This window comes from Salmo salar, chromosome 14, assembly GCF_965601325.2.
Source record: "Salmo salar chromosome 14, fSalSal1, whole genome shotgun sequence".
Classification (NCBI taxonomy): Eukaryota; Metazoa; Chordata; class Actinopteri; order Salmoniformes; family Salmonidae; genus Salmo; species Salmo salar.
Window position 1 is genome coordinate 84,468,588 of NC_138304.1, and position 22,465 is coordinate 84,491,052.

The window sequence follows — 22,465 nt, forward strand, 5'->3', positions numbered from 1 at the left end:
TAGCCTATTGCTACCCTCACACTGTCTCCTAGCTATGGATGAGGATTGGAACAAGGCTAATAAAGAACTACTCCTGATTCCTCATATCACATCAATGAGGTTCAGGAGACCAAATGGCTCTCTATTAGATCAGCATCATTTAGTCCCTAAATAATGAATGGGTGCATTAGCTCTTAGCGACTATTTAGCAGAGTAGCTAGCTCTCATAGTAGCAAAATGTTCTCCATGGAGGTAATAGTGCATTTAGGCTGCCAGCTGTACATGTATCAGAATAGTTTCTTCTCCACTGTGTAGTTTTCAAAGGTATAACAGAATGGCAGAAGAGGACTTGTTGAGAAAGAGAGAAGACAGGGAGGTGGTGGTGAGAGAGAGAAGACAGGAAGGTGGTGGTGAGAGAGGGATAGGAAAAGGTACATCTGTCAATCAGTCAAACACTTTAATGTGGCAATACAATTCAAGTAACAAACAATTCACAGGACCATACACAAATCATTGTCACAACCCCTGCTCCTCCTCACCACCTCATCCCTGCCTTTGCTTGTGTCTGGGATGAGCCTTACAGAACACAAACAGACGTCCCCGCCGCACCACAAAGAAGCAATCTTTACAGCGGCGTTTCAGAGCACTCTTGGTTTTCATCCCTACAGCGGGCTGGAGGCAGGCCAGGTGCTGACACTGGCCCTGGAGGGCGACCCGACCCTGGGAAGAAGATCCAGGGGAGAAGGCCAAGGGCTGGATGGGTCTACCTGGCGTCAGGAGCACTCTGGCTGGGTAGGATGTAAGGGAGGAAAGGCATCGGGAGATGATGGTGGTGGTGATCGGGTAGGTTCGGCTGAGGGTGATCCGGGTCAGATGGCGGGTTAGGGAGCTGACGAGGTGGTTCAACAGGAGTGGAGCCATGCTGTCACCAACACCTGCCTGGAGAGAGAGAACATAAATACACACACACATACATATATATTAGGACGTATCTCAATAGTTTTCAGTTGCTTTGTTCTTTCCATTCCTTCATTATCACTGATCTGACAGAACATGGTAGGTGAAAGCAATATGATGGAAATCTATCCAGTCCTTTCAGCTACTAGTGGTATTGAAGGAGAGGAGGCAATCAAAACAATGCAGACAGAAATATAATATGCAGTGTCTATTATGCTTTGCTTATCTTGGATAATATAAATGTTTTATATATATATATAATATAAATGTTTTATATATATATATATATATATATATATATATATATATATATATATATATTATTATTATTATTATTATTATTGCAGATTCTATCAGGCTACACAGTGCATGATTCTATCCAATGCTGGAGACTCATATCTCCCTCACTAGCTTTAAGCACCAACTGTCAGAGCAGCTCACAGATCACTGCACCTGTACATAGCCCATCTGTAAACTGCCCATCTATCTACCTACCTCATCCCCATACTGTATTTATTTATCTTGCTCCTTTGCACATCAGTATCTCTACTTGCACATTCATCTTCTGCACATCTACCATTCTAGTGTTTAATTGCTATATTGTAATTACTTCGCCACCATGGCCTATTTATTGCCTTAACTTACCTAATTTGCACTCACTGTATATAGACTTTTAGTTTTCTTTTCTTGACTGTATGTTTTGTTTATTCCATGTGTAGCTCTGTTGTTGTATGTGTCGAATTGCTATGCTTTATCTTGGCCAGGTCGCAGTTGCAAATGAGAACTAGTTCTCAACTAGCCTACCTGGTTAAATAAAAGTTATATATATATATATATATATTTTTTTTAATTCATGCAGCATGGTGGATTCTGAAGGCCAGACGCGATCATCTTTCAACTGCCCAATTAGGCAGTACTAGTACTTCATCAGAATAAATGTATTAATGTAACATAATATGCACCAACCTTTCAGTTATAAGAACGGCTTACAGCTGGGAATAAACTCCAGAAATGCACCGTTTAATCAAAGCAACACTTCCGAAGAAGGATTACTTTCGCACGGAGATATCGCTGCTTCCTGACTGTGACGTAAATGACTTTGAGAAAAGTCACTGCGTGTGCGCTGGGTCTTAGAGCACGAAATGGGGAGAATCTGTGGCCACTAAATACACTTTCTCGCTTTCATTTAAACTGTAACGCGTTGCAGAATTGATTAACTACAAAGTATTTACAATAATCCATTCCTTAATATAATTATTATGTTACTGTTGGTTGCAAACGATTCGTGAATATTTGATGAAATTCACAGCACTAGGACCAGGCGGTCGTCTTTGGAGGTCGGAGAAGCTCCCTCATCTTTGCGAAGCATGTTGGGTATAGAGTCCATTGTAAACATGGCTGCCGTTGTGCGTCGGATTCTGTCCTTCAGTAGAAATGCTAAGGCGCTTGTATCGCCTTTGAGGACCTCGGCGGTTTCTCTACAGCGCTACAGTCTAGAAGCGTCGACCACTGGAGAGCAAATTACCCACACTGGACAAGTAAGGCTCAAACGTTAGGTTGTGTGTTGGTTACCCCGAAAATATGCAGTTACTCGCTAGCTACCAAGCTAACGTATAGCAAAATTGTCAGATGTTGGGGTTGTCAATTTAGATTTGACCGTTGGTCCAGCTTTGAGTTGTGGTCACCAGCTAGATAGCTGCTCACCCACTAGTGGGGTAGTTAGGCGTTTATTCACGGTCAGTAAGTATTGGCACTTCTATCACGATGAACACTAGTAAGAGCAAAGGCAGATGACACTTTAGTTAACTAGGTAGAGTGTCAGAGTTTACTAACTGTAAGCAATTTTATTGATGGTTGTGAGATGATAACCTTACTGTGATCATGTATGTGTAGAATGTGATATCTGATTGTAATAGATATGTTCCAGAACAGTGTCTGCATGTTGTTTCAGGTGTATGATGAAAATGATCCCAGGCGAGCCAGGTTCGTGGGCCGACAGAAAGAGGTAAAACGACGTTGTCTGAAAGGGCCATAGTTGGCATGTGACTTCAATGTATTATTCACTTTTTTGCTCACCAGTATTTCTGCACATTATTGCACAGTGTTTCTGCACATTATTGCACAGTATTTCTGCACATTCATCTGCACATTTTATATATATATATATATATAATAAATAATCTGCACATTTATCACTCCAGTGTTAATTTGCTAAATTGTAATTACTTTGCTACTATGGCCTGTTTATTGCTGTACCTCCTTACTCCATTTACACACACTGTATATAGATTATTCTATTGTGTTATTGGCTGTACTTTTGTTTATCCTATGTGTAACTCTGTGTTGTTTTTTGCCTCACTGCTTTGCTTTATCTTGGCCAGGTCGCAGTTGTAAATGAGAACTTGTTCTCAACTGGCTTACCTGGTTAAATAAATGTGGGGGGAAAATGTAGAAGTTGAGTCCTATGATTCATACCACTACCTGTTGAAATAAGGCCTAGAGCCTCTTTGCATTGCTCGGCAAAGTGGCCGTTGATAGATTTACAATGCACATTTAGTATTCCGCTGAGTGGGAATTTGGACTACAAAACAGAGTGTAAGCTACAGACAGTACTGTTTGTGCTGTGTGTTTCAAGGTGAACAAGAACTTTGCCATCAAGCTGGTGGCTGAAGAGCCAGTCAGTGGCGTAGAGGCCAGAGTGGTGTCCTGTGACGGGGGTGGAGGAGCACTGGGCCACCCAAAAGTCTACATCAACCTGGTAATGATGTCTCTGTAGTGCACATGTCCCTATAATGTACACTAGTTAGTGGTGTCGAAGTCAGAACTCATATAAGCTGTGACTACATAACAAGCACGAGCGCAGATCCTGTATTCAATTTCAGTTCAATGTGCGCTCAAGTCCAATTTACATGACTCGCGCAAGAATGACATTGCGCCGTGCAAGCCATTGTGGAGGCACAAGCCCTGAAAGAACGGCTGCGCCAGTCTCCACAATGCTTTGGAGTCAGCTCTCAGAGTTCAAGTAAATGTAACTTTAACACCGCGCTGAGCTCGGTGACTTGCACGAATCAAGTCAACAGGCTTTTACATCGGGTCGTTTCTATTTTTCAGCTTCACGCTACTTAGTGATTTGGTTTATTTTATGTGGTTTTCCATTGTGCTAATGTCTGTTTTCTGCGTGTTTCTCCAGGATAAAGAAACTAAAGTGGGCACATGTGGCTACTGTGGACTGCAGTTCAAGCAGACCCATCATCATTGAGACTCTTTCTCAGTCCTCTCTCTCTCTGTAGTCTCATTCTGGTTAATAAATTATATCTACTTTTCTCCTCAGTCTGTATCAGTTCCTATGATGTGGGGTATATGCATATGGAAGCTTCATCAGTTGGTAAATGCCTAGTCTTGGCACCCAGACCCAAATCAAGGCTCCCATGAGAGACTAGTAAATGCCACAATGCTCTTTCTAGATGGCTGGTTTAAAATGTGTTGCATCTATTCCTCAAGTGATTGCAATGAGTTGTTTCTGGACCCTGAAGAAAATAATAATCGGGTAACTTTTCGATCTTACAGTTCCCTGTCTCACTGCCAGAGGGCAGCATTGTCTGACTTGTCAAAAGTGTTCATGCAATAGTAAATGATTCAGTGAAACAACAAGGTACAGGACAGACAGGGTGTTGTGGTTACTGTAGAAGCTGTGATGGGGTTAGTTTTGACAAGGCATTAAAGACTTATTGTGTACGTGGCAATAACCCAATGGCTTATTAAATAGTTATGCTGTGCAAGTGGCACTTCCAGTGCTGGTATCTTCATTTTTCTTTAGACATGCGGTGCCTTCAGAAAGTATTCACTGACACCCCTTGACTTTTTACACATTTTGTTGTGTTATAAAGTGGGATTACAACTGATTTAATTGTCTTAATTTTTTTTGTCAATGATCTACACAAAATACACTGTCAAAGTGGAAGAATAATTCTAACATTAGTAAAAAAAATATATGAAAAATAAAACACGATTAGGTAAATATTCAACCCCCTGAGTCAATACATGTTAGAATCACCTTTTGCAGCGATTACAGCTGTGAGTCTTTCTGGGTGAGTCTCTAAGACCTTTCCACACCTGGATTGTGCAACATTTACCCATTATTCTTTTCACAATTCTTCAAGCTCTGTCATTGGTTATTGTTCAGTGCTAGACAACCATTTTCAGGTATTGCTGTAGATTTTCAAGCAGATTTACAGTACCAGTCAAAAGTTAGGACACACCGACTCATTCCAGGGTTTTTATTTTAACAATGTTCTTCATTGTACAATAATCGTGAAGACATCAAAACTATGAAGTAACACACATGGAATCATGTAGTAACCAAAAAAGTGTTAAACAAATCAAAATATATTTGATATTCTTCAAAGTAGCCACCCTTTGCCTCGACAGCTTTGCACACTCTTGACATTCTCTTAACCAGCTTCATGAGGTAATCACTTGTAATGCATTTCCATTAACAGGTGTGCCTTGTTAAGTTAATTTGTGGAATTTATTTCCTTAATACGTTTGAGCCAATCAGTTGAGTTGTAACAAGTTAGGGGTGGTATACAGAAGATAGCCCTATTTAGTAAAAGACCAAGTCCATGTTATGGCAAGAACAACTCAAATAAGCAAAGAGAAACGACAGTCCATTACTTTATGACATGAAGGTCAGTCAATGCAGAAAATGTCAAGAACTTTGAAAGTTTCTTCAAGTGCAGTTGCAAAAAAACATCAAGCACTATGATGAAACTGGCTCTCATGAGGACCGCCACAGAAAGGAAAACCCAGAGTTACCACTGCTGCAGAGGATAAGTTCATTCGAGTTACCAACCTCCGATTGCAGCCCAAATAAATGCTTCACAGAGTTCAAGTAAGACACATCTCTTTATCAGAGGAGGAGACTGCATGAATCAGGCCCTCATGGTCAAATTGCTGCAAAGAAACCACTACTAAAGGACTCCCAATAAGAACAAGAGACTTGCTTGGTCCGATAAACACAAGCAATGGACATTAGACTGGTGGAAATCTGTCCTTTGGTCTGATGAGTCCAAATTTGAGATTTTTGGTTCCAACTGCCGTGTCTTTGTGAGACGCAGAGTAGGTGAACGGATGATCTCTGCATGTGTGGTTCCCACCGTGAAGCATGGAGGAGTGATGGTGTGGGGGTGTTTTGCTGGTGACACAGTGATTTATTTAGATTTTAAGCCACACTTAACCAGAATGGCTACCACAGCATTCTGCAGCAATACGCCATCCCATCTGGTTTGCGCTTAGTGGGACTATCATTTGTTTTTCAACAGGACAATGACCCAAAACACACCTCCAGGCTGTGTAAGGGCTATTTGACCAAGAACGAGAGTGCTGGAGTGCTGCATCAGATGACCTGGCCTCCACAATCACCTGACCTTAACCCAATTGAGATGGTTTGGGATGATTTGGACCGCAGAGTGAAGGAAAAGCAGCCAACAAGTGCTCAGCATATGTGGGAACACCTTCAAGGCTGTTGGAAAAGTATTCCAGGTGAAGCTGGTTGAGAGAATGCCAAGAGTGTGCAAAGCTGTCATCAAGGCAAAGGGTGGCTACTTTGAAGAATAAAAAATATATTTTGATTTGTTTAACACTTTTTTACTTACTACATGATTCCATATGTGTTATTTCACAGTTTTGATGTCTTCACTATTATTAGAATAGTAAAAATAAAGAAAAATCCTTGAATAAGTAGGTGTGTCCAAACTTTTGACTGGTACTGTAAGTCAAAACTCTAACTCAGCCACTCAGGAACTTTCCCTGTCTTCTTGGTAAGTAACTCCAGTGTAGATTTGGCCTTGTGTTTTAGGTTATTGTCCTGCGGGAAGGTGAATTAATCTCCCAGCGTCTTGTGGAAAGCAGACTGGGCCAGGTTTTCTTCTAGGATTTTATCCTGAAAAACTCATGTCCTTAACAATTACAAGCATTCCCATAACATGATGCAGTCACCACTATGCTTGAACATATGGAGATACTCTGTAATGTATTGGATTTGCCCCAAACATAACACTTTGTATTCAGGACTGTGAAGTTGACCATGCAGTCGGATTGGAACAGTGTGGAGGCATACGAGGATGATGTGTTGTTTCTTCCAAAAGTGAGGCTTTTTATTAGCAGATAAAGAATTTATATAGCTGATGACTGTACAAGTATTTACAAAAACAAACAGGACGATGGACAAAAAGAGGCCTAATAAACTCAAAAGAAAACCCAGGCTCAATAATTGTCTGTTAACCCAGCAGCATGTCATCCTTACCCTGTCTGTCTCTCAAACGGAAATGACAGGGTTCAAATACCAATACCCATCATGTATTTGACAAATGGGAAGAAGCCCTTTCAAAGCCTGTTCAATTAACATTAAGCTGCATGAATTAACATCTAAACTTTTTCAGATGGTACACACATGAATAACCTTAAGCGCATATGTCAATAACGGTGCAACCATGCTTTTAGCATAAATACAATCTGGGATATGAACATATACGTCCATCCGGGGATAAGAAACTTCCGCTATACTGTACACTGAATAAACCATGCGCTCTTGAATGCATCCCATTGCCTGTCGATTCTCGGACCAGGAAATGAACAGATAACCCTCTACAATCAATGAGGAAATGCCAGGTAATAATTTACCAAAAGGACATCGCTAAACCATTAATCCTTTGCAATGTCTGATTATTAATAGAAGGCATGTCTTTAGATAATGTGACGGAGATCATAGGGCGATCATCACAAGGAGATCATAGGACAATCATCACAAGGAGATCATAGGACGATCATCACAAGGAGATCATAGGACGATCATCACAAGGACAAAAAGTTCATTTCTTTGCCACATGTTTTGCAGTAATGATGCATGTTTTGGAATATTTTTATTCTGTACAAGCTTCCTTCTTTTCACTCTGTCATTTATGTTAGTATTGTGAAGTATCTAAAATGTTGATCCATCCTCAGTTTTCTCCTATAGGCCCTCTTCACAGGGACCAGGGAGATCCTTATAGGACTCATCCTGCATTCATCCACCCTTCCACTCCCAATCCCCCCTTACACATACTCTCGCACCCCACCCCCTCCTCACTCCCACTCCCCAGGCTGCGCTCTGCCACCCCTGGAAGATGTCAGGGGAGCTCCAGTCTGATAGGGAACAGCCGCGCGGAACAATACATGTTTGAAAAAGATGATATATATATTTCAGCAGCCATATTCTCCATAGACCTGCATGCCAAATTGGCCCAGGCAGGGTGTAGTAGGGCTGGGCTACAGATACAGACAGGCAGTGCTAGAGCTATCCTGTCCTGTCCTGGGCTGGCGATGCAGGCAGCCATTGGAACAGCGTTTTCCACACCATGGCGCTCAGGTTGGAAGGAAAGCATCCAAGCTGATATAATTGGTCCTGGTGACACAGGAAGAGAAGGTTTGATGCGATGGTAAGAGGGTAAGACTCATTCATAGTCAGACCAGGGATGGGTGATTGAAAGAGAGAAGAAGAGGCCATTGTTAGAAAGGATGTTCAGTCAGGGTTAGGGAGTTGAGAGGTTGAAAGGCGTGGAGGTTTTAGTGAGACACACACACTGGTTGGTTAAGAGGGTGTGTGTGTGTGTGTGTGTGTGTGTGTGTGTGTGTGTAGGTTGCAGGCGCTTGGCTGGTTGGGGCATTGCTCTAAGCAAAATCTTCAGATGAAACTGAGCATATGAATTGTGTTGAATAAAACAGCACTTTTTCAATTATTCATCCCTCTAAAATACACGGACCACCTAATAGATATAGAGATGCAATGCTGTGAGGAAACTGTGGGTATAATTTAAGACTGTCATCAAACTCTTCAGATTGAAATTTATTTTAGTTCGATGTGCAATTAAGCTTATATTCATTGTCTAGGATGAGTGCATGCTGTCAAATCACTTTTTTACAGGAAAAGAAAACGCATAGAAATGTTAAAGAAGGATTATGATTTGCACAGCAATCCTTCCATCCATGTTGTATGTAATAATGTGTCCTTTTTAAGAATGTCTTCAAAGTTCTGTTGTTTCTTATGGAAAGAAAGGGAAGTAAACGTAGATGTGTTGTGTGAGAAGAGCAACTCAGTAAAAATCTCCAATAGAGTCCTCTATGCAGAAGATGAGGAGGATAAATAGCACGGAATTTCCTCTGTGCGCGCGCACACACACACACACACACACACTCTATAATCACTGTATTCTCCCTCAACATAGAATAACAATTCTCACCGTATAATTGCCCCATTAAAAGATTGTACCTCTAAGATCTGTCACATTACTGAGCCTCCAGCCTTACTAAGGAGCTACCCCTGATCTCTCTTTAGCCAATTATCTAACCTTCACTTCTCTAAAGTCACTCTGGATCTAAAATGCCCATAGACACAGATCTAGGATCAGCTCATCATCCTTCAATCCTAACCTTTACTATTAAGGGTATAAAAATCATAGCTGACCTTAGATCAGTGTGTTGGAGGGACTTCCTCCCACTCAGCTGAAGTAACAGAGTACAGACGTCGTGACCTTTACCACGGAGACGATATGACATGTTCTAGTGCCAGGGACAGAGATGGTAGCTGGGAGAAGCAGACACCTCCGCTAAGGGGGTGACGTGACAGTCTAGGGAGAGAGTTAGCTCTCAGCACTCTTGATAGCCTCAAAAGACCTGAGTGTGTGTGACAGGACACAGGAGAGAATGGTGTGGCCGTGGTGTGTGTCTTGGGGAGAGAGAGAGACAGAGAGATGGAGAGAGAAAGAGAGAGAGAGAGGGGAGAGAGTGTGTGCATTTGTGCATGTATTTATATAAGTGTTTGTGTGCGAGTGTGTCCATAGGTGCGTGCGTGTCCGTAGGTGTGTGTGTGTCCATAGGTGCGTGTGTCCATAGGAGCGTGTGTCCATAGGTGCGTGCGTGTCCGTAGGTGCGTGCGTGTCCATAGGTGCGTGTGTCCATAGGAGCGTGTGTCCAGAGGTGCGTGCGTGTCCGTAGGTGCGTGCGTGTCCGTAGGTGCGTGTGTGTGTGATGGAGGGTGTTGAGTGGGCTAGGTGTTAGACTGAAGGTGTAGACAGTGTTTAGGATAAGTCAATATAATGTTCTTAGAGCCTAGAGAAATGAACTTCCTCCTCCCCTGGAGTCTGCAGAAACACCCTTACACAGACCTTCTTCAGAGTTCGAAATTCTGAAAAAAACCAGGGCTACCACCTTATAATGGGAGACGGAATGCAATTCTATTAGAATGCACAATATATAAATGTATGTTGTGGATAGTTCCACCCATATGTAACTATCAAATTGCTGTGGTCTGAGGGGCTTTGCCTGTTCTAGTAATTATATTTCTATGGTTCCACCACTATCAAAAATCTGAATGTAAAGGAAGACTTTATGTTGCAAGAAAGAAATTCACCGGTCAGGCATTTGACAGATGCTTGACTGTAAATGTTTGCATGATGCGTCCCCGCAGGGTGTGCTGTGGTGGGGCTGTTTTATTAGTGGTGTGAAACAGACAAGCTAACATCAGGTCCAACCTGTCTCTGCTACTCTACCAGACTGGGGCATTAAACACACTATGGCTTAATGCATTATCTGGCCCATAGAGCTTGGTGTTGTGTGGGAGAAGTGAGAGAGACAAGGCAGGATGGGATATATTGTTTGTGTGTCTAGATTGCTTCTGTGGTTTAAGTTGAGAGAGGGGGAGAGTAGGGGGAAGTGGAGGAGAGAGGGTGAGACGAGAGGAGGAGAGGACAGAGAGGAAGAGATGACAGAGAGGAAGAGATGACAGAGAGGAAGGAGAGAGGTGCACAAGGAGGAGAGAGTGGGGAAGAATTTAGCGGTAGAGGTAAAAGAATGGAAGGAAAGTCAGAGGATCTCAAAGGATGGTAAAGAGGGAGAAAGGACAAAGAGAGGATGGAGAACGGATACACATCTCAACTGGACAGACAGAGACATGAAACACATGCAGTATTGAACTTAACCCATAGTGAGAAAACTACCAAGTTGCCACTCATCAGTGCAGTGCTCTGCAAGATAGGCTAGTGCTCTCCAGCCCTTGGGGCCCCGTGTCACCGCAGCAGCTGAGGGTGTTAACAGGTACTCCAGTCCCGTTAAGCGTACTCTCCCTCTCCCCTCCCATCTCTTCATATCTTTTCCCTCACATCTCCTCTCACCTCAGAGCTAAACGGCATGGATGATATGAGCACACTGAACTTTGGGGGTGGTTCGTTTGAAACCTTTTGATATAGGCCTATTACTGAGCGTCTTGGTTTGGGGTAGAGATCTCATTCAGGGTTAGGAGTTTATCATCTCACAAATTGCGATTGAATAAAGAGGAATGATAGCCTATACACTAAATAAAAAATGAGGGTTACTCAAGGCTTCTTTGGGAAGGGTGATGGTTCTACATGGAACCATAATGACTCAAATAACCCTTTTGAGCTTTTCACTGGTTATTTACAGATCACAAAAGGGTTCTTTGCTCTTTTAGTGAAAATGTTAATATAGGGTAGGCAGCTCATTCGAATATTTTGTGGCGTGGTTTTCTCACAGCTCTTTTTGTGCAAACGTGAGTGACTATATCCAATGTGCTGTGTTATCAGCACCTTCAGAAAGTATTCACACCCCTTTACTTGTCCCACATTTTGTTGTGTTACAGCCTGAATTTAAAATGGATTCAATTCAGATGTTATGTCACTGGCCACACACAATACCCCATAATGTCTGAAGTGGAATTAAGTTTTTCTAAAATGTTTTGATATCAATAAAAAATGAAAGAATACAATTATCTTTAAGGTCCCTCAGTCGAACAGTGAATTTCAAATACAGATTCACTCACAAAGACCAGGGACATTTTCCAAAGCCTCGCAAAGAAGGGCACCTATTCGTAGATGGGTAAAAAAAACAGACATTGAAAATTGCCTTGAGCATGGTGAATTTATTCATTACACTTTAGATCAATTCACACAGTCACTACAAAGTTACAGGCGTCCTTCCACACTCAGCTTGCCGGAGAGGAAGGAAACAGCTCAGGGATTTCACCATGAGGCCAATGGTGACTATAAAACAGTTAGATGGCTGTGACAGGAGAAAACTGAGGATGGATCAACAACATTGTAGTTCTGCCACGTTACTAACCTAAATGACAGAGTGATAAGAAGGAAGCCTGTACATAATATGTCCTGAATACAAAGCGTTATGTTTGGGGCAAACACAACACATCACTGACTACCACTCTTCATATTTTCAAGCATGGTGGTGGCTGCATCATGTTATGGGTATGCTTGTCATCGGCAAGGACTAGGGAGTTTTTTTTTTAATAAAAATTAACGGAATAGAGCTAAACACAGGCAAAATCCTAGGGGAAAACTTGGTTCAGTCTGCTTTCCAACAGACACTGGGAGACAAATTCACCTTTCAGCAGTACAATAACCTAAAAGACAAGGCCAAATATACAATGGAGTTGCTTACCAAGATGACATTGAATGTTCCTGAGTGGCCTAGTTACAGTTTTGAATTAAATCGGCTTGAAAATCCATGGCAAGACTTGAAAATGGCTGTCTAGCAATGCTTAACAATCAACTTGATAGAGCTTGAAGAATTGAAAAGAATAATGTGCAAATGTGCAAATATTGTACAATCCAGGTGTGCAAAGCTCTTAGAGACTTACCCAGAAAGACTCACAGTTGTAATCGCTGCCAAAGGTGCTTCTACAAAGTTTTGACTCAGGGGTGTGAGTACTTATGTAAATACGATGTTTCTGCATTTCATTTTTTATACATTTGCAAAAATCTCTAAAAACATGTTTTCACTTTGTCATTATGGGGTATTGTGTTTATATGGGCGAGAAAAAATATTTAATCCATTTTGAATTCAGGCTGTAACACAACAAAATGTGGATTAAGTGAATACTTTCTGAAAGCACTGTATACCATTACATATTATATATGACTGTGGCCAGTGACGTGTCTTGTGAAAGACTCATGTAGGCTATGGCCTTGTGTCAACTGAGAAAAGTTGACTAAATCAGTCAGTGGTTTTCAATTCTCTTCTCAGGTTCTCCCAGCTGATCCAGAGGTAGCTCACTTGATTCAACTTGTCAATTAACACAATAATAGCAGCTATGAAATTTTAACAATATCCCCAACCAGAATAAAGAACCCTGTATGGTTATTCAAAGGGATCTTAAAAGAACCTTTCAGATTGAGAAAGGTTCTTTATAGAACCATTCTCCATAAAGGTTATATAAAGAACCATAAAAAAAGGTTCTATGCATCCACATAAAGGGTTGTAACCATAGTGGAACCCTTTTTTGGTGTTATTTAGATCATTTTGTAATTGTTATTTTTTTTATAGGACCTTAGGGTTCCAGGTAGAACCTTATGAGCATGGTTCTTTATTGAACCTTCAAAAAAGGGTTTTAAATAACATCAAAAGGGTTCTGTTTTGGTTACAATCCAAATGACCTCAATCTGGTACTATTTAGAATCATTATTTTTTTGTGTGTATAGAGCATTATTTCAGAGATTGTTCATTGTACCGCTTTATAATCCTTAGCTAGCTAGCTCTATGTAAATAAGACTACAGGATTGTTCGATATACTATGTCTACATTCATTGTGCTGAAGAAAGAAAGTAAACTTTACAGGAAGAGCCAGATGTCATTATTTATCATCTTAAATCTAATTTATTTATGAAGCAGAAAAAGAATGGAATTCTCGGTTGAATTCGTCTTGAATTATTTAGACTGAAATGGTTAATTCCATACAAGGCCTCGGAAGATCTCGGCTCTGTTCTGTTTAATACTTTATCATCTTTCCTAAACCGAAAACTGAGGAGAAAAGAAGAGAGGGAAAAAAAGTTTATTCATCCCGGACCCTACCGCTTAATTGTTCTTTAACTCTTATTTAGAAAGTGTTTATGAAACATTTTAGAAAGCCTCAAATTCGTGAAGTTATGTTGAATAATTTATTGTTCTTGACAACTGAAGGTTTTTGGGATATTGTAGGATTTGAGTTGAAGAGAGGGTGAGAGCTATTCCAGTAGACCTATAATGTTATATTTTACTAAATTGTCTTTGATGCAACAACATTAAGCGTCTTATAAAGATATAGTGATATGATGGGTGTGGTGATTCAAAGACCAAATAAGTCCGTGATGTAGGCCTTTACTGAATCTATATATATATATATAAAGATGTTTACCAGATCGAATTGTACCTCATTTGTATCAATGGTATTCGTCCATTCGATCCCTCTCATGCCATTTATTATTCTAGCCTTAACATTTGGAAAAGTCTCCCTCAACCCTCGGGTTGAACGGCATCATGTCATGAATCGTATTACAATGTCAGAGCTAGGCAACTCCTAACCCTTCAGCTGGCAAATCAGAAGAGATATTGCATGAAGTCAGTGGAGATAAAGCTATTAGATTAAGAAGTGTGTTAGGCAGCTCAACTCCTCGCTAATGGAGTATATTCTATAATAGAGTGACCCGTTTAGAGAGCGGTGGATGCGCAGCTCATGGTCCCAGGTTGATGCAGTCAAAAGCCGGCTAATGAAAAGAGACGCATCACTGATTGCTGCTATATCTGGGCCCGCGGTGGAAGTGGCATCGATTTAACAATTTAGCAGCCCTGTCCTCTGTGTGTTGGAATTAGTCACGGCTCAAGGATGCCCAGCTTGCCCCCTTTTACAAACATGCGCACACACACACACACACACACACACACACACACACACACACACACACACAAACTAAGGAAAAAATAGCCTACTACAGTATATCTCGATCTCCAATGTGCATTCATTGAGGAACTATATGTGCAAAATATTCAGTCTTGGAGGAAATTTTAAGTTCAATAAAAAATGTAAAATAAACCTATTTATATTTCATTTGTGGGCTATGATATATTTTCATGATTTAGCGACACAATTTCAACACCATGGAGAGCGAACGCAAGGAGCAAACAGACGCATCAGAGAGAACATCATTCTGCTAAAAACGATTGTTTATTTCAGTGACTCAACAACTGCAATCGGACTTTAGTGCAAGAACATGTATACACGTGTGAAATAGTTATATCAGATGTGATCTTAAGCAAAACATATATTATGCTTTATTTCGTTTAAGAGAAAAAATGGTGCTCTCATGCATCTGGTTATTATAAAAGGTCTGTAAACGGTGTAGGCCAGTAGGCTACTCCCCCTCAGATATTCCCACGGTGCGGCTAACGTGATACTCCAACATCATAAAATTACATATTTTCTGTGTTTTTGTGATCAAACCATCCAACACTTTCTAATCTGTTTAAGGGTTCAGTTTACCTGGAGAATTAGTAGGCTATTACATTGCTTTTCTATGTCCAAAGGGATTGAATCCCTCTTTTCCACTCATTTACATCTGTGTTTTAAACTGAAAGTAGTAAGAATTTGAAGTTTATGCAGAACTTATTTACTGACACTGATGTAGCCTACGTTGATGTATTGACGCTTTTCTAAAACAAAAAAAGGCATGGAAGCATGTGCCATCATAAGGAGTTCATATACCTTTCTACAGCAGTCTCTGTAAGTCTCTGTAAGTCTCTGTAAGTCTCTGTAAGTCTCTGTATGTCTCTGTAAGTCTCTGTAAGTCTCTGTAAAGAAGTCTATACATTCTGCAAAGACGAGGTAACATGTTCAACAGAACGTTGTCCCAGAGTTCTGCCTTCCATCACCTGTCTATTTAACCCAATCCATGCCCTGTCCATGGCTGGCTTGGACAACACAGGGTTAAAGGAACTCTGTCTGAACAGTGGGTCGTGGAAGACCCCGTCCACCCAATCTCTGAGGGTAGTCACTGGCGAGTCCTGCTGCCTAGCCCCCCCCACCTTCAGGTGGGGTACTTCAGTTGGATACCCCCCTGGGGAGAGAGACTCGCTGGAGGTGGCTGTGTGCATGCATGCTGGGAATTCAGCTTGGATAGCAGCAGTTTGTGCGATGGACCAGATTTTAGGTTTGCTGCTCTCTGTACTTTGCAGGTCCTGTTGAGTGTAGAATGAGTTGGTTGTTCGGTCGTGCTCTGGTGTGTGTTTGGGGCAGTCTGCTGACAGTGACAACCGCTCGTTCCCGTGTCGGGATGTGTCTGGGGTATGTCTGAGTGGGCTGGTAGAAGGGTCTTTGGGGTGGTGGCGGTGGTCCGGTGGTGTGTGTACTGGGGTGTCCTTGGTGTGAAACTGGTGTTTAGGGTCGCAGTCAGAACCATCCGACTCCAGCAGATCAAAGTCCTCCAGATCACTCTGTTGTAGGTCCACACACCTACCTGTTACAGAATCTACAACCCAAAAATACATAGATGTTTTAACAATCATAGTTCAACAATCTAGTTAATGATATAAATCTATGGTACGCATGCACTCACCATCAACATCTATCTCGCTTTTGATTGGCTCCTCCTCTTGCGATCCCTCTGCACTGTCGCTGTCATCATCACAGCCCCTCTCGTCAGAGCTCTTATTGGCTCGTGGTGACCATGTGACTTTGTTCTCCTTCTTCAGCCTCCGCCGTGCATTGGCAAACCACGTGGACACCTGAATGAACAAACACATTAAGAAATTATTGCATATTTGATCAATTCCCTAGCTGGCATTTGTGGCCTTGAGCAAGGCACTTAACCCCTAAAACTGCTTCAGGGGCACTGCAGTATGGCTGCCCTCTGCTCCAACCTCACCAACCTGTGTTTGTAATTGTGTTTAGGATAAAGCAGAAGACATTTCTGTGGGACGTAATCTTTATCTGTGATTATCCGGTGCTGACACTGTAAAGGAAAACTGTCATTTATGCGGTAATTTGGGGTATTATCAGCAGTAAAAAACTCTAGCATATTGTAAATGATGTTGCATTGTGGAGAAATGTTGTGGGTGGGGAAATACTTACTGTATTTCGAATGGTACTGAAATTCCATCCCACAGAATACAGTACCGTATCTTTGGAGCTCCAAAAACCTTTTTACCACTAGCGGGTGCATGGCATTGTTGTTTCTGTCTCATTAACATATTTTGAGGTGTGCCTTGTAAGAGCCTATATTTGTTGCACCCAGAGGCTGCAACACAGGTTCAAAAGTGATGAGGCAAAATTTGTACATGTCTTCTCTGGGGCCTGGAGTTTGTACTGATATCATGACCTGGTCAGGTAAAACTCAGGGTCCTATTTGTAGGCTATGACAGGGTCCAATGTTAACTTGGCTCAAAATCTACTGGCCCAAACAGAATTCTACTGGCCCGGACATGGTGTAATTTTTAAATGCATTGGGGTCACACAGGGCCTAGGTTTGCATGCTTTCTCTCTATATGCAGCTATTAATAGCCTATATTTGGTTAGTATGATATGTATTAAAAAGCTGTTTAATATAATTTAGCAATGTAAGTCATTACGTTGTAATAATTGCATGAATTCTTGTTTCTAAAGTATCTTATTTCGCGAAAAAAAATGTACATCTCAAAATAGGATGCGGCCCCTTTAAGACAATTGCGTCCCAAAAGAGATATCTAACTGGCTACAGTAGGCCAGGAAAGAGGAACTAAAGTGTATTTTGTAGCTTACTCTTTCCAGACTATCAGTAGTAGCCAGCATATTGCTAGTGTGTTCACTATTGAAGGTTTTGTAAATTACTTTCACTAAAATAAATAAACTCAGCAAGTAGATTGATGTGCGCTTCTTTTTACTTGAGGACAACTCGTACGTGCTGTTCGACTTTAGCATCAACTTCTGTAGTGCTCGAGAAGTAGGTTACTTGCGCGAGCGTAGTGGTGCTTGACTGTACGGCCAATTATATTGCACAAATACAAATAGCACGACTTTTCTGAGTGTAGTCTTCATTGGTTTTCAATGGTAGGCGGCGACAGAGCAGGTAAATGTTGAACTGGAATACAGAAATGCGCTGTCGGTACTGCTGCTTTGAAAATGGCCACACCAGATTATAAAGTAGTGGGGGAAATGCTGTCTCGACACACGTTTTCCGGTGGCTCTGTTTGCACCTGTGAGTAAGAATGCTGTACCAATTTAACTCGTAACTCATATATGTACTTAATGTTTTTGATTTAACTGAGCTGGAAGACCAGTTGTGTGGAATTTAGTCAATCACTGAACAGATCAATTAGCCGGGTGTGGTGCCTAGTCGTAACACAATCCTGCCGTCCCTGTGGCATCCAGGAGCAGGGTTGTCTACCCCTGGAGTACTGTTTTTAAGCAATAAGTCCCGAAGGAGTGTGGTATATGACTAGTATATCATGGCTAATGGATGTTCTTAGACAAAACACAATTCAAAGTGCCTGGATACAGCCGTTAGCCGTGGTATATTGGCTATATACCACAAACCCCTGAGGTGCCTTATTGCTATTATAAACTGGTTACCAACGTAATTATAACATTTTTTTGTCATACCCATGGATATGTTCTAATATACCATGGCTTTCAGCCAATCAGCATTCAGGGCTCGAACCACCCTGTTTATAATATGAAATATATAATTTTACTTGCCACTGAGCTGCCTGTAAGTTACTGTCAAAGTCACTGCAACCCCTTTACAGTGTAGTGCTCCTCAAAAAGTGAGGAGCACTGTGATTAACCAGTACATAGTGCTCTTCGATCAGACATGTACTGGAACACAACAATAAGTTCAGTAGAGCTCCAACTAACATATTCAGTCTCCAAACACTGAGCCAGTTGTTACCTGTGTGAGTGTCATCTTGGTGATGATGGCCAGCATGATCTTTTCTCCCTTGGTGGGATACGGGTTCTTCTGGTGCTCCTGCAACCAGGCCTTCAGAGTGCTGGTGGTCTCCCTCGTAGCGTTCTTCCTCCGGGCAGCTGCACTGTCCACTGATGACCCATACCTGGGAGAAAGGAGGAGAGGGGTGTCAGAATAGGAGTTTATTTGAAAGAGAACCTCTTCCAAATCGTGTATTTTCAATCCTATGTTTATTAGATCTAATATGTGCTGGAGTTTTCAAATATTTTACTTTTTCCTCATTGTACTTGGAACTATAAGGGTTTGACTTATTATTATATAGTTCATAAATGGAACTATTTTCTGTGTCAATTACGCATGCCTTATCACTATTTCTCACGTTTAGATACTATTGAAATGTTTTCTAACAGAATTACAAGTTATTTTGAAACAGATAACATGTTTAGTAGACATACCCATATCGGTCATATGGATACTGTCCAAATGCATAATCGTACGGATAGTACGCAGGGGTTTGAGAGGCCCCCACATGCGCAGACGCTCCATCTTTGGACTCCAATGTTCCCTGCAAATATGAAATCAAAATATTTAATTATTCATTATTATTTCATTGTGATTGAGATAACTTAAGAAAACCTTTCAAAACCTGACTGTCAAACATAGTTTTGTTTAGGCTACGTTGCCCACCACACACTGGATCAGTCCAGTACGTACGAATTGGCCAAATGTTTGTCCTTTTAATTTTCGCTGGCATGACGAATTAAGTGAAACAAGAAGAAATATATATATATATATATATATATAAAACGAAATTCAATATATTAAAGTACCTACCCTGGCATATAAAGCTGTTGCGTCGCCTCCGCAGGTGCCATAGTACCCCTGGCTCTTTCCATAGGCAGCCCCGTACACACCCAGACCTATAGCCGGGGTTGGTAGCTCCTGGCCCGGGGAGCCGAGCAGCCTGCTCTCGTACACCGGGCACCGGAGAGGCTGGGGAGAGGGAGGCATCACACCGGAGTCTAGGAGAGACCTTCCACCCGGCTCGAGGCAGTTGGCCAGAGAGCTCGTGCTCATGAGGAACTGGCGCGAATACAAGAATAGATTCTTCAGGAAGAATATAACCAATATGCAATGCGTGAGCACAAAACGAAAAAGGCTACCTATAAATTAGTTATTTTGTCAAGCAAACAAAAAGTTGGGCTACAGGATTTATGTGCAAAACCGAAGACGCTATAGTAACAGAAACAATGTTTTCCTTCACCACACTTGTGATGCTTGTTGCAGTGAGAGACGCCTTACCTGGTGTGAAGGTGAGTAGGGGTATCCTAGCTGCGGGTAAGCCATGATATCAAACATCAGGGAGTGTCGGCAAACTTCAAAGGATCGAGCACGAGCACAATGTCCAGCTGTCACTCATCCGTGCATCAGGATTAAGTAGCTCCTAGACGTTGATCTAAGGTCACTTTTGCGATTCCCCTCCGAATGTGGGATCTGGAGAGGTTACGCTTGTCCTAGATCTGTGAATAAAGGGAACTTTTACCAAATCAAACCAACACCGAAACGCACTGCTTTTCACCCCGGGTAAAGTGCTGGCACCCAATATTGGGTTTGTAATGAACAGTCTGCTTCAGCTGCTCTTCAGCTCTTCTTCAGCTCTTCTTTCGGGGTATTTGGGAAACATCAGCTAGGGAAATGTCCGTTCCCCCCAATTCCCAATAATGCCCTTGGGATGTTTTTTGGGGGATGGCTTAGGTGTCCAAGTCGGTTGACAGTTGGTGACTCCTGAATTAATGAATATGTTTACTGTCCAGTCAATCTGACGCGGTGAAACGCATCATTTGCAGTCCAAAGCGGTAGTGATGTTGTGATCTATCATCCACAAACCAACCATGCCACTCCTGATGCGCTCTCTGCTTTTAACGCGCCTGTCTCTCTGACGTCACATGGACTCCCGCAGGCACCATACGGGTCTTCTCCTTCAGGAACTTATATTCAGTTTAGAACCTTCGATTTATCCCCTTTCCTGGAGAAATACAAATGTTTTAAATTAAACAAAATAGGCCTATGCCCCAAAAAATACAATGGTAGAAATCCTTGTGCACGGAGTTCTTCCTCAATGAGAGAACAGAACAAAGCCGAAGGTAGGCCTACATTCATCCAAATAATCTTGCAGAATAAACTTAGAAAAGTCTGATTTCATTGAAATAGGCCTACAAGACAGGAAATAAAATATCTATATACCTCATATACTAGGACTACTGTACTTACCGTTATTGACGGTGTCTGTGAACGACAGACCTGCTCACTCAAAGATTCCCTCCCGTTTCCACACGAGCGCACACACCGCCCCGGGGTCCCGGTAAATATAATGAGGATGTGTTCAATTCGCCCCCTCCCTCCCTCCCTCCCTCCCTCCCTCCCTCCCTCCCTCCCTCCCTCCCTCCCTCCCTCCCTCCCTCCCTCCGACACACACACACACACACACACACACACACACACACACACACACACACACACACACACACACACACACACACACACCGCATCAGAGGGGGAACACGGAATGACGTGACAGCTCTATCGTGGATGATTGATGACTATGAGATGAAATTAGCATAATAGCTTTTTATTCCTGTAGTTTAGATAACATGTCACCTCAATGAAATTACCTCCTGACTCCTGATCAAGCTGTTACAGTGGAGATGAGATTATAATAGCCAGGTCTGAACGAATTAATCAAACAATAAGCACTTCTGTTATCTTTAGAGGACATCATTTCCAACTCAGTGGTTGTGATGCTGATAAATTCAAAATTGCCATGGAAGGGGAAATGCTTATTCATATTGTGCTTTAGTTTTATGATGCATTACTTTATTTACCTGGTTTTTAATTACTAAAGGCCAAATTGTAATTATAGCTTAATAAGGTGTGTGTGTGTGTGTGTGTGTGTGTGTGTGTGTGTGTGTGTGTGTGTGTGTAGGCCTACAATCAGAGTAATTCTTATCAATGTCATCTCTCCCCAGAGACTATCCAAACACTTCATCCTTGATAAAACACTTGACTTGAGATATTACTGATATAACAATACTGTAACTGTATCTGTCATCACTAATCCACAGCATAAATGATGATGAGTACCTCATCTCTCTCCCCTCCCTCATCTCTCTCTCACCCCTCCCTCATCTCTCTCTCTCCCCTCCCTCATCTCTCTCTCTCTCCCTCATCTCCCTCTCTCCCCTCCCTCATCTCCCTCTCTCCCTCATCTCCCTCTCTCCCCTCCCTCATCTCTCTCTCTCTCTCCCTCATCTCCCTCTCTCCCCTCCCTCATCTCCCTCTCTCCCTCATCTCCCTCTCTCCCCTCCCTCATCTCTCGCTCTCCCTCATCTCTCTCTCTCCCCTCCCTCATCTCTCTCTATCCCCCCTCCCTCATCTCGCTCTCTCTCCCTCTCCCTCTCTCATCTCTCAGTCCCTCTCTCCCCTCTCTCATCTCTCTCCTGCTCTCTCCCCATCTCTCTCTCCCTCTCTCCCCCTCTCTCATCTCTCACTCCCTCTCTCCCCCCCTCTCATCTCTCTCCTGCTCTCGCCCCATGTCTCTCTCTCCCTCTCTCCCCCTCTCGCATCTCTCTCTCTCCCACTCTTGCTCTCTCATCTCTCTCGCTCCCTCTCTCCCCTCCCTCATCTCCCTCTCTCCCCCTCTCTCATCTCTCTCTCTCCCTCTCTTGCTCTCTCATCTCTCTCTCTCCCCCTCCCTCATCTCTCTCTCCCTCTCT

At 42.2% G+C, this 22,465-nt stretch overlaps 2 protein-coding genes and 1 non-coding gene across 3 annotated transcripts; 1 reads left to right on the plus strand and 2 right to left on the minus strand.

Moving 5' to 3' along the window:
* Window positions 1-422: 422 nt before the first annotated feature.
* Window positions 423-2,022, minus strand: LOC106570330 (mitochondrial ribosomal protein L36). The gene is made up of 2 exons (XR_014380438.1): window positions 1,903-2,022; window positions 423-918 (listed from the first exon to the last, which is right to left on the minus strand). It is a non-coding gene; the product is annotated as a mitochondrial ribosomal protein L36 (transcript).
* Window positions 2,023-2,238: 216 nt separating this feature from the next.
* LOC106570329 (NADH dehydrogenase [ubiquinone] iron-sulfur protein 6, mitochondrial) lies at window positions 2,239-4,266 on the plus strand. The gene is made up of 4 exons (XM_014142525.3): window positions 2,239-2,474; window positions 2,888-2,941; window positions 3,572-3,694; window positions 4,127-4,266. Exons 1-4 carry the CDS (start codon window positions 2,304-2,306, stop codon window positions 4,193-4,195), a joined length of 417 nt encoding a protein of 138 aa, XP_013998000.1. The 5' UTR covers window positions 2,239-2,303; the 3' UTR covers window positions 4,196-4,266.
* A 10,692-nt stretch (window positions 4,267-14,958) lies between these two features.
* Window positions 14,959-20,704, minus strand: LOC106570331 (iroquois-class homeodomain protein irx-4-B). Its single transcript, XM_014142527.3, has 6 exons — window positions 19,995-20,704; window positions 19,527-19,775; window positions 19,148-19,257; window positions 18,675-18,837; window positions 16,365-16,533; window positions 14,959-16,277 (listed from the first exon to the last, which is right to left on the minus strand). Exons 1-6 carry the CDS (start codon window positions 20,049-20,051, stop codon window positions 15,613-15,615), a joined length of 1,413 nt encoding a protein of 470 aa, XP_013998002.3. The 5' UTR covers window positions 20,052-20,704; the 3' UTR covers window positions 14,959-15,612.
* Window positions 20,705-22,465: the final 1,761 nt, after the last annotated feature.

What these genes read in the sequence shown, in the direction of transcription:
- LOC106570329 (XM_014142525.3), top strand. Translation starts at nt 2,304, where the DNA reads ATGTTGGGTATAGAGTCCATTGTAAACATGGCTGCCGTTGTGCGTCGG. An exon ending in TCGTGGGCCGACAGAAAGAG is followed by an intron (nt 2,942 to 3,571) that starts GTAAAACGACGT and finishes GTGTGTTTCAAG; the next exon opens with GTGAACAAGAACTTTGCCAT. An exon ending in CAAAAGTCTACATCAACCTG is followed by an intron (nt 3,695 to 4,126) that starts GTAATGATGTCT and finishes GTGTTTCTCCAG; the next exon opens with GATAAAGAAACTAAAGTGGG.
- LOC106570331 (XM_014142527.3), bottom strand. Translation starts at nt 20,051, where the DNA reads ATGTTTGATATCATGGCTTACCCGCAGCTAGGATACCCCTACTCACCT. An exon ending in CAACAGCTTTATATGCCAGG is followed by an intron (nt 19,258 to 19,526) that starts GTAGGTACTTTA and finishes TCATATTTGCAG; the next exon opens with GGAACATTGGAGTCCAAAGA. An exon ending in TATCCATATGACCGATATGG is followed by an intron (nt 18,838 to 19,147) that starts GTATGTCTACTA and finishes CCTTTCTCCCAG; the next exon opens with GTATGGGTCATCAGTGGACA.